Raw genomic sequence first — 21931 nt, forward strand, 5'->3', positions numbered from 1 at the left:
AAATCAGGCCTTGGGCTGGGGTTGTGGCTCAGCGGTAGAGCGCTTGACTAGCACGTGTTGAGGCCCTGAGTTCAATCCTCAGCATCACATAAAAATAAATAAAATAAAGGTATTGTGTCCTACTACAACTAAAAAAATAAATATTAAAAAAGAAAAGAAAAATCAGGCCTTTCATTTGCAGGTGTGGGTCTTAGTATCAGAGCTCAGACCCAGGCTATAGGGATAGGCCCCTTGCCCTGGTTCATTTTCTGCTGCTGAAATAGAATATCATAGACTGTGTAATTTGTAAAGCAAATAAATCTACTGCTCCTGGTTCTGGAGGTCATGAAGTCCAAGATCAAAGGCACTGTCCTCTAGTGAGGGCAATCTTGCTAATATTACAACATGGCAGAGGGCATCACATGAAGAGGGAGCATTTATGTGAGAGAGAGCTCACTTTGGTAACTAACCCACTCCAACGATAACAGCACTAGTCCATTTATGAAGTGGAGCCTCATGACCTAACCACCTCATAAAGGTCCCATCTCCCAATATGGTCACAATGGCAATTCAGTTTCAACATGAGTTTTAAAGGGATATTCAAGCCACAACACCCTCTGAACAGCCTAATGACATGGCTGGTGCTGGCAGCCGCAAGGCCTAGCTCATGGCTCCTGAGACAATAGCTTACCTGACACAGCTCACCCCTTCTTCTCTTCTTGAGGGACTCATGTCCATGCCCATCCCCACTAGCATGGATCCCTGCAGCTGCCTATCACTTGAGTGAGCACACTTTGAAAGCTGAGCCCCTGCCCTTCCCCTCCTATCTAAATCAAGTGTCCAAGGATGAGTAGAGGTTGGTTAGACCAAAAAGATCAAAACCAGGGAGGCCTAATATGGTGGCTGGACTATGCCCCCATGTATTGAAGTTACAATCACCAGTACCTTGGAGTGCAACCTTATTAGAAAATAGGGTCTTTGCGGACTGTACCAAGCTCAGATGAGATCACTAGGGTAGGCTCTAATCTGATGGATCTGGTATCCTTATATAAAGGAGATTCTTGGACACAGAGAGACACTCATGGAAAGAACACTGTGTGAACATTATGGCACAGACTGGATGCCTTTTCAACAAGCCCAGGAACACCAAAGATCACCAGCAAACCACCAAAAGTAGGAGAGAGGCCTGGAACAGATTCTTCCTCACTACCTCTGGAGGAATCAGCCCTATCCACACCCCAATCTAGGCTTTCTAGCCTCAAAAACTGTGAAAGAATAAATTTCTGCTGTTCAGGTCACTAGGCTCTAGTACTTGGTGGCAGCCCTAGTAAATTAACACAGAGACATAACACCCTGGATTCTCCAAAAAAAGTCACATTTCCAAATGTTCTAAACCTCAGTTCTCATGAGTTATCAAAATGTACCAGAAGTTCAAATTTTAGCTAGAAAAATACCCTTTCATGAGATGCTTCCTAGATCCCCAAACAGTATCAAAACCATTAAGAGAAAGTCTTAATTTAGCATTCAGAAAATATGCTCATCAAATGTGTAGCTCAATTTACAAAAGCCTGTCTGCATCAGGAGTCAGTTTACGCAGCAGGGAAACCTGCTCTGACACACATGATGGGCCAAGAAAATCCCTGTCCTGCTGACAGACTTGGCCCAAGGGATCAGTTGGACTAAATGCAGTGCCATCTGGCTTGCAGAGGAGCCTTCGAAAGTTCCAGGATAAACACACGTGGGTCACCATACCACCTGCATCATTTCCTCATCATGTGGCTTTGGGCAAGTCAGTCTCCTTTTGCTTTGGTTTCCTTATCTCAGTGCTGAGGTAATGTAGTGCCTGCCTCCTGGAGTCAGGGAAGAGTTAGATGGGATGGAGTATACAGTAAGCACACACATACAGATGCATGCACTCATGCACCAGAGTCACAATTCTCCAGTAATCACAGCTTTTAGGCCATCAGGACCAAAGTCCCCAAGGGCTCATCTAGATAGAGGAGGAATCCATGGCCAATGGAGGACCCACTGCAGGGCTCAGGGCACAGCAGAACCAGCTGCCCCACACTTCCACACTCACAATTTCTCCTTCTCAGACCCAGATAACTCACAACGCCAGGAAAGATGGATTTCTTTAGTCCAAGAGCCTCCTACCACAGGAAGGAAACGATTTCAAAATGGCATCTAGAAATGATCACTTAGATTAAATGGGAGCACAGATCCTCAGTCCTCCACTTTCTTCCCACCCTCTTTTCTGTGAGCCTGTGAGCGGGGTGTGTGTGTGTGTGTGTGTGTGTGTATAAACACAAGCCAGGCTGAGCCACAGCATTTAAAAATCTAAGGAAAGAAATTTTCAAGTAAGTTTTATAAGCTCCAACCCTGTGGATTAACCAACTTGGGCTATGGATTTACTTGGTGATTCAGTTATTGGTCTGAGAGATGAAACATGGAAACAGAATATGTGCACGCATGAGAGTGAGCATCACTCCCCCCATTTAAAAATTAAAAAAATGAAAAAAAAAAAACAATAGAAAGAGAACAAAACCCTACCACGGTGTAACAAAATGAGGGACAAAATCCTCCATCCAGACAAAAACAGGCTTCCCCAGTTTCTGGTCTCTATTGGGTGGCGGGCCCAGGATGCCTCAGAAGGTAGGAAAATGCAAGTCAGATCAAGTGCTGAGCAATCCTAACTAGTTCCTGGAAGGGACACAGCATTTCCAAGCCTGTGCAAAGGGGCCAGATGTTTTCCTCATTAGGACTTTCCTCAGATAGAAATGATTCTTTCCTGTTTAATGCTTGAGTCGATTAGTCGTCATTCTGCAAAACTGGCAGCTGTCTAATTTCAACTGCCTTTAGAGGCTCTGAAAGTGTGTTCTATACCCTGCATCAACCAGAAAGCACATTGGCCAAGTGTCGACCCTGGGCCCAGCCTTGCTGCCAGATTAACTTGAGCTTACAGGAAATACTGAAGGTAGGGGAACAGAAACTCGAAACCAGTCACACACATCCAGCATGTGGGACGTTCTCCAAGATGACTCTTTCAGACCCTTCAGTCAGTCTCCTAAGATTATTATATTTTTTAAATAGGTAGGGTGTACTTTCTGGAACACAAGAAAGCAAAGAGACAGAGTCAAACACAGTGTGTAAACCTAGGTTCGATCCTGGTTTAAATAAGTAACAGCAAAACAATCATAACAGACAGTCTTGTGCCAACTGGGGAAATTTGAACATGGACTCTGTTGGTTTAATGGCATTACCATTATTTTCTTAGGAATCATGTTGTTATTGTGGTTATCTTGGATATAGGGTGAAGTATCGTGATGTCTATAGCTTGTTTTTTTTATTAGTTCTTTTTAGTTATACATAATGTTAGGATTCATTTTGACATAATTATAAAAGCATGAAATATAATTTCCTCTAATTCAGGCCCACTATTTTCCCTTTCCCTCCATTTCTTCCTTTCTCTCTACTCTATCGATCATTCTGCTATTTACTTAATTTTTATTTTTTTAATTAGTGACTTGTGGATACAAAAAAGGTGAAATTCACTGTGGTATAGTCATACATGTACACAGAAAAGTGAGGTCATCCATTCCACATTCTTCCCTGTGGTGTTCCTCCTCTCTACCCCTCAATTCACTTCCTCTTCCACTGGTCTTTCTTCTATTTTGATGGAATCTCCTCTTTTTCTTTTTCCTTGTTTTACACTAGTTTCCACATATCAGAGAAACCATTTGACCTTTGACCTTTGAGACTGCCTTATTTCACTTAGCATGATGGTCTCCCGTTTCATCTATTTACAGGCAAATGCCATAATTTCATTCTTCTTTTTGGCTCAAAAATCAAAACTCCATTGTGTATATATATCCATTCATCTGTTGATGGGCATCTAGGTTGGTTCCATAGTTTGGCCATTGTGAATTATGCTACTATAAACATTGATGTGGCTGCATTCCTAGAGAATGCTGATTTTAGATCTTTTGGATATATACTGAGGAGTGGGATATCTGAGTCATATGGTGATTCCATTCCTAGTTGTAAATAGCACATAAAAAATACACATACACACGTATGATGCAATGATGTAAAATATAAAGCAATGATGTAAAAATTGTCACAATTAATGGAACTACATGGAGGTATTTGTTGTATAATGCTTTCATATGAAAAAGCAGGGGAAAGAACAAAACAGAATAGAAAAAAATAATGATGATTATACGTATTAGGACCTGCAGAAGTTCCAAATCTTTATATCTACAAGGTGAGCTGAACAGAACCTTAAATGTAGCAACTCTACCTTGGCTTAAATAATGATCTCTTGTTGACAAAAGTACCTTTAAAGAGAAAGTAAATAAAAGGGAAATATTTTAAAACTAAAAGTTTCTTTTAAAAGTTGGGGAAAAGATTATTCTAATTAAAGCCATGCATTCTACTATCTTGTCTTCTGAAAAGCATAATGGAGAAAATATGGCCAGTATATAACTGTGCATGCTAAAACAACTAGGAATGGGGGAAAAAAAGGAAACAAGTGCTTCTAAAATCAAAATAAAAATGCCTGGTACAGGGGATGTCTTGGGATTGGGAGAAGAGCACAGATGTCAGTGGAAGTAGATGTCAGTTCCAGTTCATGATTTGTGTGAAAGCCTCATGTACATGATGTATTATTAATAAATGAACAAATAAAATGGAAGAGGGCCATGCATGGATCGATGAGGATGGCTCAAAAATCAAGTAAGTTAAAATACTACCTGGTTCCCGTGGTTGGTTACGAAGATGATAAGAAAATGTTCTTATGTCAGTCTTCAGGACAGTGAAGGAAAAAATTGTACTCAGCTGGGCTCTGTGGTGCATGCCTGTAATCCCAGTGACTCTGGTGGCCAAGGCAGGAGGATTGCAAGTTTCAGGTCCTAAGCAATTTAGTGAAACCCTATCTCAAAATAAAAAGTAAAAGAAAGGCTGAGGATGTGGCTCAGTTGTCCAGTGTCCCTGAGTTCAATCCCCAGTACCAAAAATAAACAAACAACAACAACAAAACTTCACTCATTATAGGTCCACTCATTATAGGATGGTTTCAGTTTATCTATTATGTATTCATTCTACATTTTTTTTAGTACCAGGAATTGAACTCAGGGGCCTTAACCACTGAGCCACATCCTCACATCTTTTTAATATTTTATTTAGAGACAGAGTTTTGCTGAGTTGCTTAGGACCTCACTAAGTTGCTGAGCCTGGCTTTGAACTCAAGATCCTCATGCCTCAGCCTCCCCAGTCACTGGGATTACAGGCATGCACCACCACACTCAACTCATTCTACAAATATTTACTGAAGATCTGCCATAGTTCAGGTAGATAGATAAATGATAGGTATATGATAGATAGATGGTAGGCATATGGATAATAGATAGACAAATGATAGATACAGATAGATTGTAGATATATGATAGGTATATATATTTTTATAGAAGGATACATGATAGATACATTTATATGATAGAGATAGAAAGAAAAATAGGTATAGATGTCATATAGATAATGTAACATGTCATATATACAGGCATCTGGACATATGTCAAATGCTATGAAGAATTACATAAAGCATGTGAAGGGGCTTAGAAACAGGGGCTGTTGACCAGTGGGCAAGGAGGGAGCTCTCTGAAAGTTTATATTTTAATGTAGATGGACAATAAACAAAAAAGCAAAATATACACCAAGCAAATTTCAGCCTGAAAAAGTAAAAATCATTTGATACAGTGATTAAAATAGGTTGGGCACTTACTTTAGATCCAGAAGAAAAAGACAATATAAAGAACTCCTTCCTGCTTCCCTAGAGAAGTGTGTGGCATATGAAAAGTGCTTAATGTATATTGGTTGGAAGAAAAAGTGAATGTGGAGCATCATTTAGCAATCAATAAGAATCAGGCACATGTGCACAGGCTAACATAAAAGGGTGACTGTGTGTAGAGACAAGTAAGCTGCAGAAAGATCATTTCATAAAACTAAATGTGACACAGACAGATGCACAGAGAAAGAACTGAAACAACCCACACTATGTAGGTAACACCAAGAGGGAAGTTGGAGGGGCTTTCACTTTTGCCCTAATGTGCACATACTGTCCCTCATCCAGAAGCACTTCTCACCAGAGATCATAGGGCTCCCTCACTCATTCTGGGATGGCCCTAATGTATGTGTGTGTGTGTGTGTGTGTATTCATGGGTTATATTTTAAGGATATATGCTTACTTTGAAATAAAATAGACTTTTAAAGAAGCATATGATGATTATATGTATCAGGAGAGATGACCCGGAAATAGAGCAGGAATGTTGTTGAGTCATTTGATTCAATCATGAAACCTACACAAGAAAAAGTTACTTTAAAAGTGATTACTGCTCAGATGTCCAGGCAAAGCCAGCTCACTCACATACTAGCCATTGGCCAGGCTCCCTATGCACCCTGAGGCCTCTCCTATGTCCCAGGAAGGTCAGGGGCAGAGCGTGTCACAGTGTCTAATGCCCATGTGTTATCTCAGAAACAAAGGAAGATGGCATAAGAATAGAGAATAAAGAAAGCATTCGAAATTTCAACTTTCAGCATCCTGTTGGTACCACCAAAATAACTTGCCAGGATCTAATAGCAGTTAAATAATCCAGATCTTCACTGTGAAGGAAAATTAGAGATGCTGTCTTGGTGGCCTCAACCCAGGTGAATACTGTGACTGGTTACAACAGAAACAACTGTCTTTTCTGATTTCTCACCCATTTAAAAAAAAAAAAAACTGCTTCATGTGGGAATGTTGACAACTGAAGACGGAGTACTAGGTTGTAGTTAGGAGAAAGCAGCTCTGTGTGCTATTGCACAGTGGGTGACTACAAAAATGATAACATTCTGTGTATTTCACGAAAAGCTAAAAGAAATGATACTGAATGTCTTCCCTACAAAGAAATGAAAAATGATCAAGGAGATCTGCTTGCCCTGATTTGAACATTACACAATGTGCACATGTATCGAAATATCACAGGGTACCTCATAAATATATACAATTTAGACATGTCAATTTTAAAACAATTAAAAATCCATGGACATCAATAATAATATTTTAAAAACTGGAGACAAAGACATCTGGTATGGGTTTTTGTGCAAGAACTGGAAAACTAACAAGGCAAACCCTCCCCAAATTCTCCTGGGCAGTGTTGGTCTGAGAGCCCCACCAAGGACAGCTGCACACAAGAATCTGGTGGGTGGGATGCCAGCAGGAGTGCATCCGAGGGTGAGGGCTCCTGACCCCAGAGGCTGAGCAGGCGAATCAGGTGACTGGGACTCCTAAAAGACCCTGTAATTTTCAGTTGACTAAATGGGGGGAAAATCAATATCTGAATCACCTTTCAAGTTTTTAATTTAATTAGACAAGGAAAATGAGGGTTCTTTAAAATTCTTACTCGGTATTAACTTCTGTCACAAAGCAGCCCAGAGTAATTGGTAAAAGTGAAAAAGTGATTACTGAGGCTTAAGCTTATTTATCACAGCTGCTGCACTTTCACAAAGTGAGTTTGCTGAGGCTAAAGCCTCCACCAGAATGGCACGCCCACCCCCCAGCATAGATTCCAGCCTTTTCATAAACCACCCCTAATAAGCCATTGTAAGAGGGTGGGGTGGGGAGTATGTTAACAAACCACCTGTGGGGTTCACAGCTGGAGCTTTGTCCTAGGAGCCTGTCTTTCCCCCTCCAGCTTCTCTGGAACACTAGGATCCTACTGTATGTCTTGGTCATGGAGCCTCTAGCTCATCCCCCTAATCCTGGGCAAGAGATCCTACAGTCTTTGGTGCCACCCGTCACCAGCAGAGCCAGACTGTGGCCTCACTCATGGGATGCTCAAGTCACATTTTTTTCTGCCTTTGGCAAGTGACTCAGCACACAGAGCTAGACATCGGTGGTGGTGGTGATGTGTGTGGGGGTGTTCTGCAGCAGCCCTTCATCTGTGGCCTTCAGGGTCCTCACTGTCTCGGTGTGCATTACTCATTGCCTTTGTCTCCTCTCTTCTTCCAGGGTCTGACTGTGCGGAAGGCAGGTTCCTATCCCCTTTCTCTTCCAGGAATGACTGCAGTGCCCAGTGGGAGGGAGGGAGGGAGGGAAGGAAGGAAGGAAGGAAGGAAGGAAGGAAGGAAGGGAGGGAGGGAGGGAGGGAGGGGGAAGGAAGGGAGGGAGGGAGGGAGGGGGAAGGAAGGGAGGGAGGGAGGGAGGGAGGGGGAAGGAAGGGAGGGAGGGAGGGAGGGAGGGAGGAAGGAATCTCTCTACATAAATAACCACCCAATGAACCAAAGGAGTCTGTTTCTTCAACTAAAACAGAATAAAACTTTCAAGGAAGGAGTAACATGCCAAGCTGTGTGAGGGAAAAACAGACCCAGCCCACAAAAAAAAAAATTACAATCCAGTAGGTGAGATGGCAATTTTTCATTTGGGGGGAAAAGATTTAAAAATTTAAACTGAAGGCTCTGAGAATAATAAATAGCACAAACAGCCACAAACTGACTTCCAAAACATTATTATTTCATCACATTCATGTTGTCCCTCCCAAACCCAAATAGGCAAATCAAATCAATATTGTAACAGATCAGGAATTGTTTGTGATCTTAGTAGGCCAGGGATTTGGCTGCATTTTGCTTTGGAAAAACATTCTGTTGGACAGTAAGGAGATATAAGGGTTGGAGAAGATGACCATTAAAATACTTAGACACTTTTGCCTGATGAAGGGTTTCTGATCCCCTCCTCCCTCCTGTCTTGCCAGTTGTCACTGCTGTCAGGATGGAGCTACAAGATTGACAGCACTGGGCCAGGTGGACCTGAAGCCAGCCATTCTAAGACCAGCCTGGCCAGGCTTCAGAGCAAGGGGTAGGCTGGATGCAGGCCCTGGCTCATGAATAGCAGCCTTCATACTTTGAGGAGAAACTCTGCACATCCCCCTTCTTTCAGGGTTGTCTGGCTTCCCACCTTCATATGAAAATCAATCAAACCCACCAAATTGCATATATTCAATATGTGCATTTTTTTTTTTTGGTACAGCAATTACACCACAAAGCAGGTGTTTAAGAAAAAGGAAACATTTCTTTATCTTGGCAGGCAGATTCCGTGCAGAGATTATTCCCTGTTGCTGGTTCTTAGAGTGGCTTCCAGGAATAGCAGCAGCAGCAGCAGCCATTGCAGAGTATCCTCACCTGCTAACTCATTTGTTTATTTCTTAAATCAAGTAACATCAGCTTAGCCCCCAAGAAGCTCAGGGTGCATTCAGGGGCTGGGAAAGGATTTGTAGATGCAGTGATTCCTTCTAACTGCTTTGGTTGGGGGGGCTTTGGTTTCAGCCAAATGAATGTGGCAAGGTGTTTTCTCTCTGCCATCAATGCTTGGGACCATGCTGCCAGTGCTTTGATCTTAGGGACACACGGTTGGCAGCCTGCCTCCTGAGCAATGCCAAGGCACATGCTGGCTGAGGCAGCTGGACCCACTGTCTCCCCCACCCCCAAACAGGTTAGGGCTGTCATTATTAATGTTTGGCACACATGTTATTTATGAGCTACTAAACGAGGCTAAAGAACAATAACAGCAGGATAACAGAACTACAGGCTACCGGTTTTGTCTGTGCCCAAATTAAATTTAGTAGTTGCAAAAGATAATTGGAGACACAGAGGTCTAGACTTGGAGTTAGCTTGTAATGCGGTAGGAAAGATTTGCAGTCTTTGTTAACATAACTCATACAGGACTATCCAAGGCTAGCCTATAAAGTCAGGAGACTCGTTTTTACATGTGAGCCCCAAGAATCACCAGAAGTACTTTTATTCACAACTCATAGAGAATCAGGTAGGTGGTTTCTATAATATCTTATAGTGAATGTTAGATTCTTTTTCAGTTTAGTTTTGTTTTTTTGTTTGGTTTTGTTTTGCCATGGGTGAGTCCAAATACCCTAATGAAGTGGTTCCAAGTGTGGTCCCAGGACTACTAGCATTCACATCACCTGGACACTGATTAGAAAGGCAGATTCTTAGGCTTCACTTTTCTAGGGATGGAACCATCAAAACATATATAAGGGCTGGGGATGTGGCTCAAGCAGTAGCGCGCTTGCCTGGCATGCGTGGGGTGCTGGGTTCCATCCTCAGCACCACATAGAAATAAAATAAAGATGTTGTGTCCACTGAAAACTAAAAAATACATATTAAAAAAATTCTCTCTCTCTCTCTCTCTAAATATATATATTTATAAATATAATTTGTGTGTGTGGTACTATAATTTGGACCTAGGGCTGCCCTACCACTGAGCTACATCTACAGACCATTTTATTTTTTATTTTGAGGCAGGATCTCACTAAATTGAGGATCCTCAATATTGTGATCCTCCTGCCTCAGCCTCCTGAGTTGCTGGGATTACAGAAGTGTTTCACCACACAAACTAGCAATATTTTAAGAAGCCCTCCATGGGATTCTGATGCTCGCTCAATTGCACCAATATACACAGTAGAGCACCATAATTCCACACTCCATTTAGAACTTGGAAAGTGGACACACCGTTGGCAGCCTGCCTCCTGGGTGATGCCAAGGCACATGCTGGCTGGCACACACTGGCCTACCCTGGCCTTACCCAGCTAACCCTGCTTCCTTTCACTTGTCAATCAGCTGGGTTCAGCGATGGCTCCTTCTGATCCCTAGATGGCCAGAGTCAAAAAATGCGTACTGAATGAGCAAGGAAGCCTCTACTGGATCATTTCTAAACTCTCCCAGGATTCTATTAATACGCTCAGGAAAGAACGAAAGGGTGGAGTCTGTTAACATCACATAAGGTATCTATCTTGTGTGCACCCTACACTTGGGTTAGGCAGACTCAGGACTCCTCTGGGGATATTTATTATATATACTCTGACTTGTGGAATATCCCAACCTACATATCCTGCAAATATTGGCTTCTATTAAGCAGACATTTTATTACTTCCTGTTAAAACAGAAGGTGATTAAAGTACTTTTTAATTTAAAACAATTATTAAATGGAGCAGGAAGTAATGGTACCAGTTAATCTCAGGGTAGGGCTTTTTAATTTTTTTTTTTTAATTTTAAGACCCTAATAGCTTCCTAAACATCAAGCATTTCCATGAAGCTAACCAGAGTTACTTAATTATAGGCTCTGTGACTAAGAATTTCTATGGAATTCTCAAAGGAATCATCAGGATCCTTGTATAATGCAGGGTTTAGATGTTCCACGCCAGAGCCTATATACTAGCCCTTTTATCTTAATGCACAAAGGTGTCCAGAAGAGGATGCAATGAGGAGTTAAACACCCTGGGGAGCCAGCCTGGCTCAGGGATGAGGCAACCGACCAAAGGCATGAACTCGGGTGCTGGCATCCCCACCCTGCTCGGCCGCGGGCCTCTGCAAGCCTTGTGCCAGGCGTACAGTGGCCTCCTGGTGGTTTTCTCATGCAGGGGAGCCCCCTCATAGCAGTAACATCATGGCTTATCACCAGGACACTCAGTGTGGCTGTTGCTTCCCCTCAGAGCACTGAGGATCTGTCTTCAAAGCCCATTCGGCAGAGGGAGCCAGCTACATGTTGGAACTTGAGAGCCTGCGAGAAGTTAGGGCTGAGAGGAACACAGTGAATGGATGGCAATGATGAGCACCCAAGCCTGGTCCAGTGTCATCACCAGCAGGGGCACATGCACAAGCCCTGCAGCCCTCTCCTCTCCACTAACCTGCAGCACCAGATTCTTCAAAGCCCCTGTGAGCTTACAAACTCTCTGCTTCCTGTAATCTTTGCATTTAAGACAGGAGCCACATGGCAAGAGTTAAGTGAGGAAATGAAAACTAGGGAAGTGCTATGGTTTGCATCTGAAATGTTCCTCAAAGGTCCACAGGTGAAACACTTGGTCCCCAGCATGGTGCTATTGGGAGGTGGTGGAGCCTGTAGGGCCTCCTGGGAGGTTTTATGGTCACCGGGGACATGCTCCTAAAGAGGATCTTGGGACCCTGTCTCTCTTTTTGTCTTTTGCTTCCTGGCCATGAGGTGAACAGTTCTGTTCTACCACATGCTCCTGCCATCATGTGCCAACACACACCTAGGACAATAGGACTAACCAATCCTGGACTGAAACCCCTAAAGCTGTGAGCCAAAATAAACCTTTCCTCTTTATAAGCTGATTGTCTTGGGTAAAACTGATTAAAACAGAGAGAAAATCAATAAAAGCAAACAGGTTCTAAATCTTACCCAACCTGAATTAGGGCCAGGCAGGGACACAGAGGTCCAGGTGGCAGGAGACAGTGTGCCACACTCATGTCACCACTCACCACAGCACATGCAGCACTCTGCTGAAGGCCCGGGGAACTCTCACAGTGTTCCCTAATGCACAGCCCCTGACACTATTGGTGTTATAGGCGTCTTGGACACTGTGGTAGTGCCATAGATCCTCTTCCTGGGAAAAGCCACCTGTGCACATCCTCAGAAGGTTTCACAGCCCTGAATTCAGAACTCAGAGGAAGATGGAACACACAAAGAACAAGGCAGTGGAGATGTGTGTCATAAAGCAAGTCTGTGGGAACACTAGGAAGCGTGAATCATGCCAGCTCAGAAGCTTGGGGAAGCCTTCTTGCTGAGAAGGTGAGAAGGGATCGGGTGGAGGGAGGGAGTCAGAAGAATCACAGTCTGCCTCTTCATCTTTGGAAATAATCGGAAGTAACTCACAGGGTGGTGATGAGAACCCGGCTTTACACAGTAGGTACTGGGACCTATCAAAGTTCAGTTTCTGTCGTACTTTCCTAGTATCAGTGCTGTGGGCTACACACTCCCCACTCACCAAACACCTGCCAGCCAGTGACTACATGTGGCACTCTTCTAGTTGTTGGGATGCAAAGTGCAAGGCCAGATCCCTCACTTTCAGAGGCTTACAGCATAGCAGGTGGAGACAGAAAACAAACCGTAATTTCCCCTTTAGAAAGAACTCCAAGCAGGACTTTCCAGATACACAGTTGGGATCATTAAATGGGAAGTCAGAGAGCCAGGGCACCCTCCCAACTAGAACAGGAATACCTTGAAGAAGTTGGCCCAAGAGGGAGACTTAACTGCTATTTTGGGTGGTATGGACTCAGGGTCCAGAAGGACAAAGACCACTTCCTCTGCTCTACCCAGCCCTAGAAATAGCAGGCAACTTTAGAATCTGATCCCAGCCATCTACTCCACTTCCTCTCCTCAGTTTCCCATCCTGTTTAGATTGACTGAGCTCAAGTCACTCCCAATCCACAGGCCCATAGCCTGGAATCCCTCCACCCTGTGCGCATCACACTCTGGAAGCCATGGGCCAGCCTCACCTCTGTGGACAGGGACAGAGCTGTTGTTTCAACATTTTTTGTTTTATTGGAATCACATCCCTGTTCCCCTAAGGCTTTATCTTAATGTTAACACACACACACACACACACACACACGACCCCTCAGGGTGGGTGATAACAGTAATTTGTCATTTACATGTTACAGGACAGATAATCATGTCTTAAGGACAGGTTTAATAGACAGGTTTTCTGAACAGGCTGCAGCAAAGAAGTTGCTGCTTTCTAGACTGTGGTGGGTACAGGGCATTGCACACAACTCTGTGGCACCCATTCTTTTCAGGACCTCAAGGCAAGGGTGTTATGGCTACCATTCTGCCTGTCTTTGTTGTGGCTCCAGGTACACCTAGGAGCCTGTCATCAGACTTTGGCTGTGGCTACTCTATTCCTTCGAGGGCTGGTTCTCCCTTATGAGTCAGGCAGCAGGTGATGTCCTTCTCTCCTCCACTGGTTCTACCTCAGCAGGTGGAGGTCCTAAGTCACAACGGCTTACGTACAAGAAACAGCTGCTAGGGATGGGAGTGGAGGCCAGGGAGGCGGTGGTGGAGACTTTTAAAATCTACCCTGAATTGGGTCTGACAGGGAGTGACCTTGTCATGGACATGTGCAATGTAATTTTAATCACAGGACCTCGAAATTTTCTGTGGGTAGTATATTTGAGCCAAGAGTACTTTCTGGGACAGTGCATCATTACCTTAGTATCAAGGGCTGGTGCATTAGGGTAAACTCTCATGATTCAATATTTTCTCCAAGTCAGAAACATCACTCAGCCTACCACTGACATGGCAGTTTTACTTTATATTTGCCAGATAATCACACAGAAGTCTAGAAACTAATAGTGTATCTATCAGCTTCTTACATAAATTTTGGAATTCTCCAGGTGAGTAAGCAGCAACTTTAAAGTGTATCAACAATCAACTAGTTGCTAACTGATACTAGGAATGTTTATTTCAATTCAACTTAATCTCTAATGCAAAATATCCTAGTTCTTCTCCCTTCCAGATCCTTTTAACTCTGAGTGGAAGTATGTATTATAAATGTGAGGGAGCATAAGTTGGTGAAAGGCTGGTAGTATTTCCATCTCTGTAATGAAAGCTAACAGAAAAAGCTTAGTGTACACACCACTGGCTTCTTGGTGCAAGTTCATTCAGTTATCCAACCCATCTTGTAAATTCACAGTGGGAACAAAAACACAAAGCCAAAGTAATCGGTCCAGCCATGCTCACAAGGCTGGCAAAGGGCACATATAGTTAAGGGGGTCCCCAGAAGACAGGCTGTTTCCTTTCAATCAAGATTATTCAAAAAGGCAAGTGGAGGCCAAGACTGAGCTCTCAGAACACATTTAGTAGGAAGTTATGAGCATTTTATGGATTGGTGGGCTTTAAATCTAGGAAGTACACCTATGAAATCCTGACTCACCAACTCCTGCCAAAATCTGTGTTGTTCTATTTTTGCTCTATTAACAGTGGGTTGATTTGTGTTCCATGGCAGACAAGTGACTTGGGCAATTGTCATGCTAAGCCATGCTAAGCCATGGAAAGCTGAAGATCTAGCAAAAGGTTAGGGAGGCCTGGCTTCTTCAGCCTACACTACCAGTGAAAGAAAAAAGGACAAACTATGCCAGTGTTTTCCTACAACATAAAAAAAATAAAAAAATTATACTGGGCTGGGACTGTAGCTCAGTGGTGGAGCACTTGCCTAGCATATGCTAGGTTCTGAGTTCCATCCCCAGCACCCCTCCTCCACCACACACAAATACACACAGAAAAAATACACACAGCATTCATGTCTGCAGGATATGGACAACTGTAGAAAAAGCACATGAAGTGGTGATGGGGCAGGACTACCCCTCAGTCCCCATCTAGCTGCCCTGAGAACTGAGGAGAGCTCTGAACAGAGCTGGAACTCATGCAGATACCTCAGCTAGCCAGGGATCCATGTGGGACAGCTCTGAACTGGGCATTCATAGAGTGGACCCCTCCTCTTTCCAAGTGCCATGGGAGCTCAACTAGGGACTCCTGACTAGACCATTCCCTGCAGCCAGAGTTTCAATGGGCCATCCCCAAACTCACCATCATGGTACCAATGGCCACATGTAACTAAAGCTGTGGAAAATGGATTCTTTTGGCAACAGGGTTGGAGAAGCAAGCAAATAAAACCCAGGGTCCGTTCTCAAGGAGTTCTGAGCCCAGGGGACTCAGGGAAAATGGTTTCTTAGGAACAACAGTAACTAGGAAGAAATACAATTTGTTCCCTCAAGTGCTACCCAAGGTGGGAAATGGCTGTAGCCCAGACTAATTTAGTGGGCATTCTTCCAAAATAGTGAGCCATATTTCTACCCAGGTAAGGCAGAAAAAATTCCTGAACTCTAAAATTGGGAAACTAAAGCAATTTAATGGGCTAAGTTTTTACCTTGTGTACAAGCATGCACTTCGCTTAAGGGCTAAGTAACCGGAATTAAGAGAGGGGAAATCTAGAAGCCTCTAGAGAAATCTAAAACATTCACGTACAGTAAGCCCATGCCCTCTGAGTGCTCTTTTTTTTCTGGTAAAGAAAAAGAAAACTAAGCAGTGACCTGACCCAAAACTATCAGAGGAAGAAAAGCAACATTAGCTCAAAATTGAGCAGCAAGAACAATATGACTCCATTTGCCAGATAAAATAGGAAATTGTGCAGCTGGATTACCTCTGGGTCCGTCACAAAGGGTCAGTCTACTGGTCACGTAACCCAGTTTCTCAACTTAAACTGATTCCTGTTGTCTAAATTCAGCCATCTCTTTTCTGATTAATAAAACTGTTTCACAGAAAACTGAATCACTTTACTTCTTCTTAATGTGACATAAAATCACTCATTAATTTTAAACAATTTCCTAATAGAAAGAAAACACAGATGTGACTTTTTAAAAAATACTTTCTTAGTTGTAGATGAACACCATACCTTTATTTTATTTATTTATTTTTTATGTGGTGCCAGGTATTGAACCCAGTGCCTCACGCAGAACCACTGAGCCACAAACCTGCCCCTCCTGAGTGAGATTTTTAACATGCTGGGAACAAATCAAGATTTAATTTAAAATATATTTACAATAATTACAAATGATTACTTTTTAAAATAAAGGTCATATTTGCAAGGGAAAAGTAATTTGTCTTCATCAGATCCTTTGCTTCTAATGGTTTATGGGTCTTCAGAATTAAAAAATCATTTTGCTTGATGATGCACAATTGGAAGGCAACATAAGATACTCTGGGCATAGCTGAATGAATGGAATTGAAAGAGCACCTCTTAGCATTTAGTCAATGGGCTGAGCACTTTCTCAGGGCACTTTAACAGGGCTAGCTAGGGGTCGAGGTTTTAGTCCCCTGCCAATACAGAACATTCACAAATTGCCTCAGTCTTTTCCAGTGTGATTTGTACAATGAACTGATGCTTAAGAATCACAGAGATCTTCAGAAGGTAACAAACTTAGGGAACGTGCCATGGTCTTCAAGAAATATAATACAAAACTGAATGCTCTTTACTAGTGGCATACAGAAAGTTATGAGATCAAGTAGCATCATTTACTGGGACCCTTTATTTTGATTATCTAAGATTTAAAAGACCTCATGTAGTGAAAGAAGAGCCAATAATATAGGACAGACAATCATCTTTGTATGTTGGGAGTCCACATCAACTCCAGCCTAAATTTCAGTCTTCAGCAGTTAAGCTGGTAAAAAATCTAACATCAAAATTTGTGAAGCATCACTCACTCCACTTAATGGAACAGTTATATTAAGTTACATAAATATAGGCAGATGATACAAACCCATCTTCTTTCTTCTTGACTACCCAATTACACAGGATGTGGAAAATATTCCTGTTATCAAGCAGATAATCTGTTTTATCAATAGCAAGTAAACCATTTTTATAAACTGTCTTTCAGCTGAGAAAACAATGCACTCCTTACATCATACTGGAAAAGGAATGACCTCAAGATTTCCAAGCAACACAGCTATTTTTCAAATCCTAACTCCCATGCTGATCATTAGAAATAATTTCAAATGTCCCATTCTTGGCCTTCATGGGTGCCAAACCCTGGACAAGTATGCATCAAGGTTATAACTCCAAAACAGCCCCTTTCTGCACAGGGTGCTAAGCAGTCTGTCCTCCCTTTCTCTTCGCACACCATCATTTATATGAGTTTCAGGTCTCTCCTGAATCAAGCTGTGCTTATGTCATAGGGAGGAAGTGAGAAATCCAAGTTATTTTGCTTCAAGCTCCTGCCGGCTAATAAACTACCTCAGATGCACTGTGACTACATTTACTGTACTGTGTTTAGAAAGCTGTGGTCTGAACTCCGTCTTTGGTCAAGGTGTACGTGCATGAGGCTGGTGATGAATATGACCCAAGAAGGCTCAGCACTGTATCCAACACACCCAACAACTTTGTTGGTTGGTATTTGCAGAATGCATTTTTAAAACATAAATTTAGCAGAAGGGTAGAAATTGGTTTATCCAATGCTGATGTAAAGTGGTACTGTTTTCTATATCACATCCTTACTTAGTCCCAGCAATCTAAAATGTTGATGAATGATAGATGAATTTTTGTTTTTCACTAAGTAGCTAGAAATATTAAAAAGCTAAGGAAGACCAGAAATAAAACACAATTCCAATATCTTTTTTAAACCATATTTAAGTTTTTTTTAATTCAAATTGACCCAAAGCAAAACTTACATTACAAAGGAAGAACAAAATACATTATGATATAACACACTGGGAGTTAACATGAAAGCTAAATTTGCAGGCAAACAGCCTCATCCCAATCACATCCTGGGCTAATGAGCAATTCTGCAGGGAAGTTAGAATCTCAGTTTCGCATGGTCCACTCTGGTAATTAAGCTACACATTCTCATCTCTCAGGGTGTGCATCTGACAAGTCATGCTAGACTCCCTCCTGCACCAGATGTGTACTCTTGCCACTGCCAGAACACTGAATTCTCTAGTGGAAATGTTGTTCCAAGCATGACTGATAATGAATTAAAAAACAAAACAGTCAAGTCCTCCAAACTAACAAGCATGGATTATTCTGTAGTAAATAGTTTAGAAATGTGGGAATTAAATAATCTAAAAACACTCTTACTCTTCTGCACATTTATAAACACAAATATTTACAAAAAAAAAAAGCAAACGTCTTTTCAAAAAATGAGGTTTGCGGTTCATTAATGATCATAAATCTTTTATGAGCTGGTTTCTTTGGTGTACCTGCCAAATATATTCTTATAAAGATTGAGTGGTTAAGTTTCAATAATAAATTTCAAAAGAAACAAAGAATCAACGACAAATTTGATAATATGCTGAACATTTTAATCAGGATTCTGAAAAACTAATCAGTTGATTTTCTGAAAATACCTGTTTTTTCTACTCAATGCTTCTCTGGCAAGCAAATTCGAATGCAGATCTGTATGTTCACTGCTATATTCTACTATTACCAATTGCAAGAAATTTTAGTTATTGTTAAATATGATATGTGATTGGGACTTTATTGAAAACAAACATAAAATATTCTTTTGAAGCTTTCAGATAAATCAAACCTCAAACAATAAATAATGCAATTATACACTTCTTCATTAAATAGAATTTTCAATTCCAGGAAGAGTTCCCATAATTTTTTTCTGAAGTCACAGCAGCAAGACAGAACAAAGAATTCACCTAATCTGATCTTTTTCCTTGGAATTCCCTGGCTCAAACTCAGTGGCTAACTTAGTTTGGAAATCTTTGAGTCGCTGGGGAAAGAATATCCTTTTAAACTAACTGAATAAATTAATATACATATGTGGATATAAGCACTGGGTAAATGAAATATTAACATCACCACTCAGAGTGCAGGACCCTAGGCACCCTCCTGCATCCTCATCTCCCTGGGCTTGGGGTTTTAAGAGAAGCAACACCCAATTCATTTCTGGCCACATGTGTCCCTAATGCTGCTTCTACATATCAGATCTGACCTGGGATGGTTTAAAGAATGAGAATACATCTCAGCAACTGTCTTCACAAGGGACTTACTCTGACTTTCTGGGGATAATGTTTTGGAGAATATTTTTAAGAGGCAAACATCTGACTACTCACTTCTATCCATCAGGCTCTGCCAGCTACAGTTGGGGATGGTTAACAGAACTGGTCTCTTGCTGACTAGGTGCCTGTAAGAGTCTACAGTCCACATAAGTGCTTCCCCTAATAATCCTTTTCCCGAAGCTGCACTTTCTTCAGAAACCTGCACATGGCTTAGGCATATCAGATTCTCTAATGCCAGGACTACTCGCTAGCCAAGAGAGCAAACTTTGTGCCTGAGAAACTAGCACTGCTGGCTCTGAAAAAGGCAAAGCCAGCGTCATCTCCTGGCTCGGCTTAGTTATACTTCTAGGTGAAAGAGTTTTTATGACTTATAAGTAGAAATTCAGACAAGAAAAGAGAAGCCCTTCATCTTGTAAACTTCTGATAACCAATTTATTAATAGCATATAAATATTGTGGCATTTCCCAAATCACTAAAAATGATACTGGGACATTTGAGGTGCTTCTGAAACTAACATGATAATGAATGAATGAAGCACACGTCGGCCAGGACATCATAGATACCTAGTGCCTCTGGGCTATTTTCCATTGTCAGACACTTTATCATATCTGTGTTTACACTGCACATAAAAGACCAATCAACCCAGAAGAGAAAATAACAATCCTGAAGAGCTTCACTGTACAGAACCTTAAAATAGACCGGAAATGTTTAATTAGCATATTAGGAATTAGCCAGACTTGCAAATATGCACCCATTAGAGATTTTACCTTTAAAAAATATATCTATATCTATATAGATGTAGACATAAATTTAAAACTGGGAAGAAAAAAACCCACTATGAAACGACCCCAAATTATTTAACCATTAAAGGCAAATGGTTTAACAATAGTTTGGGCTATTTTTAGGAAATACTCTACCACCAGGATATGAAATTTGCTGCTTAAAGTGAAGTAAAAGATAAAGCTTAAAATAGAAATTGTAACTGACACACTATGGGTCTGCTATGAAAATTAAAGTGGCGGTTCCTGTTCTCCCGGGCATGTCAAAGCCGGCCGTGGAATGATGAACAGCAAGTAAAATAATGGATAGAATACACCAGAAAGAGTATTGCACTGGAGGCACTGTTTTAAAAACAGAATACACTGGCTTTATAAAGTTATTTTCTATCTCATTAATTTTTTTTTTTTTAAAGCACAATTCAACTAGAGAGAGAGAGAGGTTGAGACACAGTGTCTCATGGTAGTGTCCTATCGTTGTTAAAAAATAAGTTAAAAACGAGCACACCAAAAGGAAAGCCGAGGTACTGGATTTTTGTCATTTGAAAGCTACATTAATTAGGAAAAAAAGAGAACAGTTTGAAACAGCCAATTTATACTCATTAAAAATGAATGAGGTGACAGCATTATTTAAAAAAAAAATTTAGGGCATTTTCCAGTATAACCCAGGACCCCCCTGGGTGAAACTGTGCCTCAAACTTCGACAAGTGTGCTGCTGGTTTCTGGTACCATGCTTGCCAATGAAACTAGAAATTTGGAAAGGGTAAACTCTCCACTTCAAACCTGCTTGTGTCATTTAGGAAAGACAAATTTTTCTAAATGCAATGTTGTATAGAAAGCTTGGACCTCTTAAACTTGGACCAAGAAACCAAATTAAGACTTTCAAGCATGTGGTGTATGTTTATATATATATATATATGTATATATATAAAAATCCCTCCCCTACAATGAAAACCAACCAAATAAACAAAAAACCTAAAAGTGTATACCTGCTTTCTGACTTCACAGAAAATCAGAAATTGCATAGGATATACTTTGTGCAAGGCAAAAAGCCTTTTAAGTATCTGGAATATAACTCCTAATCTTGCTCACAGTTCTGATATATCAGATATCATCAAATTTGTGTTTTAAGTAGTCTTTCATGACCTTGGCAATTGGTAGTTCATCAAGTAGCTTTAGGTTTTGAAGGCCTATACACTGTCGAATTTTAATTCGGCACAGGTCCTGCAAGTTTCGGGGCTGTCCTAAAAAGACAGAAAAAAGAAAATGTTACTTTGTTATCAAGCACAATATTTAAGATGGGCTTTGAGATTTTGAAAAGAACTGTTTATTTCACTGGGAGTGCTCTCTATGGATTTTAAACACCATGGATCAGAAAGGCACTGACTAAATGACATGTCCGTGTGAAGTCTCAGATAGTTCTTGTCACAATCCTCTACAATATGGTAGAAATTTCCATTTCCATTTTACAAATAAGGATACTCTGTATCAGAGATTTAAGTAAATTGTTCAATGTCAGACAACCTTAGATTGAGACTAAAAACCAGTTCTGAGTCTAAGCCTGGTCTTTCTATCACAAATCAAGAGAACTCTGGTTCTTGTCCTGATGAGGCCTCTAATCTGTAGACAAGCCTCTGAGAGCAAACTGTTTCTCTGGGCCAGAGACACTATCTGAAGAATACGCACCCAATGAGATACTCTCTTCCTCAAGCCCTTTCAACTCTGGGTCTAGGATGCTGGAGCCTTGATGCCTCTCAATCTCTGTGGAACTTTCTAA

General features: G+C 41.5%; 1 protein-coding gene across 2 annotated transcripts in view; it reads right to left on the reverse strand.

Moving 5' to 3' along the window:
* Window positions 1-17952: 17952 nt before the first annotated feature.
* Window positions 17953-21931, reverse strand: part of Asb7 (ankyrin repeat and SOCS box containing 7) — a 40480-nt gene continuing 36501 nt past the window's right edge. Inside the window, exon 4 of one of the 2 annotated variants that reach the window (XM_046436004.2) lies at window positions 17953-21398. In XM_046436004.2, coding sequence (XP_046291960.1) covers window positions 21259-21398 — 140 coding nt within the window. In that variant the 3' untranslated portion in view covers window positions 17953-21258. The remainder of the gene's footprint in view (window positions 21399-21931) is intronic. The other variant, XM_046435988.2, reaches the window with a different exon arrangement.

The sequence above is a fragment of the Marmota monax genome, unplaced genomic scaffold, assembly GCF_021218885.2.
Source record: "Marmota monax isolate L192 unplaced genomic scaffold, Marmota_monax_Labrador192_F-V1.1 WCK01_AAM20220418_F8-fsc00005, whole genome shotgun sequence".
NCBI classification, from domain to species: domain Eukaryota; kingdom Metazoa; phylum Chordata; class Mammalia; order Rodentia; family Sciuridae; genus Marmota; species Marmota monax.